General features: G+C 30.0%; 1 protein-coding gene across 3 annotated transcripts in view; it reads left to right on the top strand.

Moving 5' to 3' along the window:
• LOC148611252 (uncharacterized) overlaps window positions 1-6,895 on the top strand; it is a 41,422-nt gene that overhangs the window by 7,204 nt on the left and 27,323 nt on the right. For all 3 annotated transcript variants that reach the window (XM_088591589.1, XM_088591588.1, XM_088591587.1), the window contains exon 3: window positions 6,168-6,347. In XM_088591589.1, the coding sequence (XP_088447715.1) occupies window positions 6,168-6,347 (180 nt within the window). The remainder of the gene's footprint in view (window positions 1-6,167; window positions 6,348-6,895) is intronic.

Here is a 6,895-nt window from a genome sequence, read left to right as displayed (position 1 = left end):
CTTTCTATGTTGCCAGCTTTTCAGTAAACCTTTTAATTCTCTTATTTTCTTTTAAAATTCAATAATACCATTGAGCTTAAATCTAATGAAAAATCTATGCCGAGATACCTAAAATTTGAAAATGACCAATCAAGTTTAATGTCAGGACATAAGATCAAATTTGAAAACTTTTTACTACCTACCCATAGCACTTTTGTCTTTGAAGTGTTCATTCTCAGCCCAGATATCAAATAAAAATCATTAAAACATTTTAGTGATTCTCTTAAAGAAGAATCTCTACCATCTAGTAATAAAAATGTATCGTCTGCATGTTGGCTTACTGTGGGTTTACAGTCAGCCATGTGTACTCCTTTTACAATGTATACCAGATGTTAATTTAAGCTTCGTAGCTAACAGTTCAACTCCAATTATAAACAAGTAAGGTGAGAGAGGGTCACCTTGATGACAACCTCTTTCTAATTCAAAGAAATTTGATAAGTGTCCATTATTTATCACACAACTTTTTGCCCCTATTACTAATATTAACCCAGTTGCAAAGAGATTCACTAAAATTAAAATTTTGAAGTGCTTTTTTAATGAAATCGCATTCAATTGAATAAAAATCAGTAAGTAGCAATAGACCTTCCTCATTATTTTCCTCTAAATAATGCATCAGGTCGTAAAGTAATCTGGTATTCTCTCCAATCAATCTATTTTCCATAAACCCTTTTTGAGAATCACTAATATTGGAAGAAAGAACCTGTATAATTCGAAAGGATATGACAGCTGATGCTATTTTCATATCGGTGTTCATCAGACTAATTGGTCTCCAATTTTTTATGGATCTTCTATGTTTCTCTTCCTTAGTAATGCAGGTAATAATACTTTGGTATTGAACATTTGAAAAAGCTCCTGAATTGTAGCCATATCTTAGTGATCTAAATAGGAAGGGTCCAATATCTTTCAAAAATTTTTTTTATAAAAATCAACTGAAAAGCAGTCAAGAGCCAGGACTTCTTCCATTTTGCATCCTGCTCAACACTTTACTACACTCTCTAAATGTCAGATTACCTTCACATGAATTTTTTTGTTCTTCATTCAGTTGATTGACATGATTAAAAAAATCTAAGTTTCCTATAGGTTTGTGGGCAGATTTAATTAATTTTTTGTAAAATTGTGTTCAGATAATATTTCTTTTGATCTGACACACATATATCGTCATCACTAATTATCTCAATCATGGTTTTATTGATAAATGCCTTTTTTTCTAACTTGCAAAAAATTTCGGTGCATCTCTCTCCACTCTCATGCCAATTTGCATGAGAACGGAGAACAATGCCTTCAACAAGATTTTGTCTTTGAATTTCTAACTCAAGTTTTTTTTTATTCAAAGACAATAAGTTTTCTGAAGAATTTTTGTTTACACCTTTTTTTAATTGCCCTATTTCTGTCTCTGATCTACTGAATTGTTTTTTTTATTTTCTTTTGATTTTTGAATACCATAACTGATGGTCTCACTTCTGATCTTCTTTTTTAATACTTCAAAGAATAATTGATCACTACAGGATAACTCAACTTGTAATAGATCAGATTTGTCACCACCAGCATAGTGCTCATCAATCAAGTCTCTGATGAATTGCTTGATAAGATGACAATAATCTGTACCTCTCAGCAGTTGAGCATTCAATTTCCAGTATACCCTACCTCTTTTTGAAAAGGATGCTGTGAATGAAAAAGTGATTGCAGAATGATTAGTTCTGTATCCATCCTCAATTTTTGCTGATTTTAGCAAACAAAAAATATCCTCAGAAACAAGAAAATGATTTATTCTGTTCTGTTTTAAAGGACTAGACTGACACCATGTCAACCTTTTTTCATCAGGATAACATGTTCTCCATGGGTCTAGCAATCCTTAAGAGCTCTTTATTTCCTCTATCTTGTCTCTAGCTTTTGGGTTCTTGTACCTGTATCATACCTGTCCTGCACTACATTCCTGTCTCCACAGAATATATAGCTTGTATTGCTGACTTTAACAGCATGAAACAGAACTTCATTGAAAAAATCAGTTCTATCTAAATTATAACCATAAAAACATACAAAAGTAAATCTGTGCTCAAATATAGTTATATCTAATATGATACATCTACCATGATGTTCAATGATTGAATTATGGACGTCATATTGAAGACCTGGCTTGAACAAAATACTTATACCAGCACTCTTACTATCACCATGACTGAAATAAAACTTATGACCCCACTCATCTTCCCACTTCTTTTCTACCACCTCATTGCTATGGGTTTCTTGTAAACAAATAATGGATGCATTTTTTTTTTTACCCAATTAAAAATGTCTACTCTTTTCTTAATATTTGATTGTAGGCCTCTTTCATTCATTGATAATATTTCTACATGACTACTCATTACTACAATTGTTATTTAATAATCTTTTACACAGTTGTGGACAGTGAATTTAACAAATTGTATCGAAAAAAATAAAGAAAAAACAGATTCTTTCATACACACACAAACTCAAGATAAGACATTTTGTTTGCAGAAATTTCTAAATAATTAGTTCAAATTGATAGCAAATATTTCAATAAGAGAATGAATTCATTTGTTTTTAGGTAATATTGTAACTTGCAAGAGTTGAGCAATAGAGTACTCAAGTAATTGAAAGTTAATCAATATGTTTTATGTAGTCAATACCATAGGGAAATAAGTAGCAAGAAATGTACTCAAGAAGATATCATATTAATTTAATACGACTTATATCCTTCTTGTGTGTGTGACTACTTATGGTTAGAACAACCATAGCTTGTACAATGTATATCAAAAGTTGCTACCTGTAGTAAAAAGGGAGATAAATCAAAAATCATAGTAGTTTATCAATTCTGAAATTCAAAATTGAACTGATTATGTTGTACATTCAAATTTTATGTACATACCGATGGGCATGAACTTTTTTTTGAATTTTTATTTTTTCTAAATTCTCCAACAGTCATATACAATCATCATTACATAAAACACATAACTTATATTGTTCACAAATATCACAACATGATTTAGTATACAAAGAATACATAAACTCATTAAGAAATGTATAAATTGTTGAAAAAAATTATTGTTGAAAAATATTTTTGTAAATAATGTGGGTTTTTAGAAAAAAATCAGAGTATTTATCAAAAAAAAAAAAATAATAATAAAAATAAAGGAGAAATAAATCAGGGAAAAAAAAACAAACAAAAACAAAAGAGGAGAAGTCCTGTTTTCTAATTTGAAATACATTAATAAATCATTCATTTCACTTACATACATTGTGAGTCATAGACATTAAATATATTTTGGAATTTACTCCACTTAATATTGAACTTAGTAATATACTTATTTTTTACTGCTAACATTTTTTTCTATCTTATACATATCTTGCAACTTACATCTTAATGCTACTATAGATAAATTATTTTTAAAGGGAAAGACCACCTTTGTATTAAGTTAGGCTCTTATGATAAATCATACCCACGTAAACAAAAATAAATAACTTTTAATGCAAAATACGCTTTTATAAAATACTCAAGGCTATGCAAAGTTCGAAATCCTTGAAATATAAGTGGATAGCCATCTTGCAGAACTCTCCTATCTGAAGGAAGATCATAACCAGATTTTATAGATTTTTACCGATAGCTTCCGACTGGCTCGTGATGTCATTAACAAAGAATATTCCGTAAATATTTCTATGATCATATTTATCTAATCACCAAAACACAATGACTTGTCAAGCTTTATGATTGCATGAATGATAAAAGAGAAATGTTCTAAAAGTTTTTTACCAGCAACACAAGCTTCGGAAGTAGCCATAAAATTTTCTTTACAAACACTAGTCATCTGGTTGCAAATCCTGTTGTTCGTCAATGATGTCTGACATTTGCTTATACATGTTGTGCCTCAATCTCTTCTTCTATTTATTTTGGGTTGAAAATATAGGGGAAAAGTCCGAAATTTGTGATTTCTACGGACATCGTAATCAGTTACCTATTTACTTTCACTTTACAAACCGACTTCGCGAAGTCACAGTTAAACCGGTATGGTGGCGCTCATAGGCATGGGAAATTCAAATTTCATAATTATAAATCTCGATTTATTAATTAAGAAAAGGAAATTAATTTGTTTCAATTGAATTTTCATGAATACTTAACAGATTAGTTTCGATATTTATGACTTGCACAATGACATGGTCTTCTCCTTTAAAACACCTTGTATCATAAATATATTTCTTGATATTAAAAAATGTAATGTTTTAGGGGTCATTTTTAGAAAGGTTTGAAACATCACCAAAAATAAAACTCAGTTTTGTAGTTGGAATACTTAAACCATGTGAAAGAAACCAATATTTAACATTATGTAAAAAAATCGTGAACAATGTTACAATTCCATAGCAAATGTTCTGTTGTTTCATTTTCTGTGTGACAAAATGTACAATAAGGATCATGAACAATTTTCATTTTAAAAAGAAGCTTACTTGTAGTAAGTATGTAATGGTTTTATTCTATACTGAAGCCACTGGTGTTTAATATTCTTAGTGACTACAAATGGGAGCTTAAAAATACAATTCCATTCTAAATTATGTTCACTTAGTATTTCACTCCATTTTTTTTGTCCATTTGGACAGATATCATTTTTCACTATTGTATTGTACATATCTTTTGACCCTTTCTTGCTTCTAATAAGATTTTGTAATACAGAAGGGATAAATGGTCTTCATAGAATAGTGGTACCTTTTATAAAATATTTCGCTGCTGATTTTACAACTGCTCTCAAACTATTGTATTTCATAACATCAATATTTATTCCATACTTTTGTTATAACTGTTCTACAGTAATGGGCATATCATATTATTTTACTTGCAATGTACACCTAGAAAGGATGTGTTATTATCACAAATAAAATGCAAAATTAATGTATCATTTATCCATACATTTGACTGTATGCCCATATACTGTAAGCTTGAAGAGATTGATAGATTTGAGAAGCTGTAACAACAGAGGTCTAGGGCATGTGCTACAGCTTATCAAGCCTAACAGCAATCCAAAATAAGGTGAAAATATCAGTAATTAACATTGCTCACAGTGTCTGCAATTTAAAAAAAAATATAAATAAATAAACCCCTCTGTTCAGTATGAACACATCAAACCATCACTTACATGTATGGATAATCAAAATGATGAATGAATAAATACAAAAAAGAAGAATGAATATGTAAACAAACAAACAAAGTAAGTATAGAGTTGAAATAAATTAACTTATTTTGTTACACACATGTAACAACTCACTTGTTCCATGTCCTGACTGAATAAATGATGATATACATTTGTATGTCAATAAATACTTACGAAGAAAATATGGAAACTAGTAGACAAATTATCCATACTATGTATTTAATTTCTTACGAATGTCATCACAGATATCAAATTTTATTCATTTTCCTGATGACTTAATCTTTGCATGAACTGCACAATTAAAGTACCAAGCACTTTCAACATATTTCTCATCTCAAAGTTTGGAAATCAGATCCATATTGTGCTTTATAACATCATCAACTAAGTTGATTGTCTTTTCCAATGGGAGGTTGTTTTTTTCTTTTTTTTTTTTTATCTTTCTATATTAACATGGATAACGATTTTATTGCCGAGTCATTGCCCAAATAGCAATTTGCATATAACTACACAGTAAGAACTATGCTAAGTATTTTTATCATTTAATTGTTTGATGTTCTATGAAATAACTTATAAGATATATATCGTCAACACCAGAGTTGCCCCCTACCAATACGCTACCATTTTTTGGGTGATACACAAATGTACTTATGAATATATGGGAATAACATATATTATAGTTATTTATAAATTAAATTTACAAATTATCGTTGCCTTTTTGTTCTTAATTTATATCTACATACCCTTGGAGGACTTCGGCACAAGGTTTAAATATAGTAAATTATCATACTTTTAGCACTTTCTTACTTATTTAAATCAAGACAAGACTTGATTAATAGATCAATGGCATTACAGGATCACAAAAGAAACATAGATAGTAAAAACCTTTCAGAAAACACACATGGTACGTGGAGGAGCTTGCTACAGTATGTGTGGAAGTGACAATTTTGATAGTGGATTGTGTTTCTATTTTAGAATGCTGTCAGAGATGACCGCCAAAGTTACAGTATGATTGAAGCCCATTACAAGGTCAGCAATGAGTCAGCAGAATGTCGCAATCTAAAAGAGGCAAACAGGAAGTTACTTATGCAAAACCAGAAATTATTGGTGGAAACAGAGAAATGTACTAGAGAACTCCTGTCAGCTAAATCAAAGGTAAATTTATTTGATAATAGGTCTATGAGCTTTCCACACAAGATTTAAAATGACAGATATTGGTTGAAGTAGAAATCTTGAACAAAGAACTGCAAATAGATATTATTGGCATTCTGCTATGCTTTATACATTGAACATTCATGTAAATCTCAGTGTTAGTGAACATTTACATATATATTTACTTCTGTTACTTTGTATGTATGATTTTAGTTGCTTTGTGTTCTTGGTTGTGTGTGTCTGTTTTCCATGTCTAGTCTTTGTCCCTGGGTTACATTCTTTTGATTACCGCTATAACATTGGTTCCCTTGATTACTCTTACAAATCTTTAACATTTAACATCTTTAGATTGAGGAATAGCAAATTTTTCTACTTACAATATAATTTTTAAAACTTAGTTTACAGCTCAACTATGTCTTTTAAAATAAAATTATCTTGTTAAGAGCCAGAAAATCTTCATCTGTGTGTGGTTTCAGGTACTATTTCTAGAAGAAATGGCCAACCTTCTATGTAGTACTGAAAAAACACTGAACCTTGATCTATGCATTATA

This window comes from Perna viridis, chromosome 7 (assembly GCF_037379345.1).
Source record: "Perna viridis isolate PV_CMFRI_1.1 ecotype Kerala chromosome 7, ASM3737934v1, whole genome shotgun sequence".
Lineage (NCBI taxonomy): Eukaryota > Metazoa > Mollusca > Bivalvia > Mytilida > Mytilidae > Perna > Perna viridis.
The sequence above is the reverse complement of the archived record's forward strand: the minus strand, read 5'-3'. Positions and strand labels throughout refer to the sequence as shown.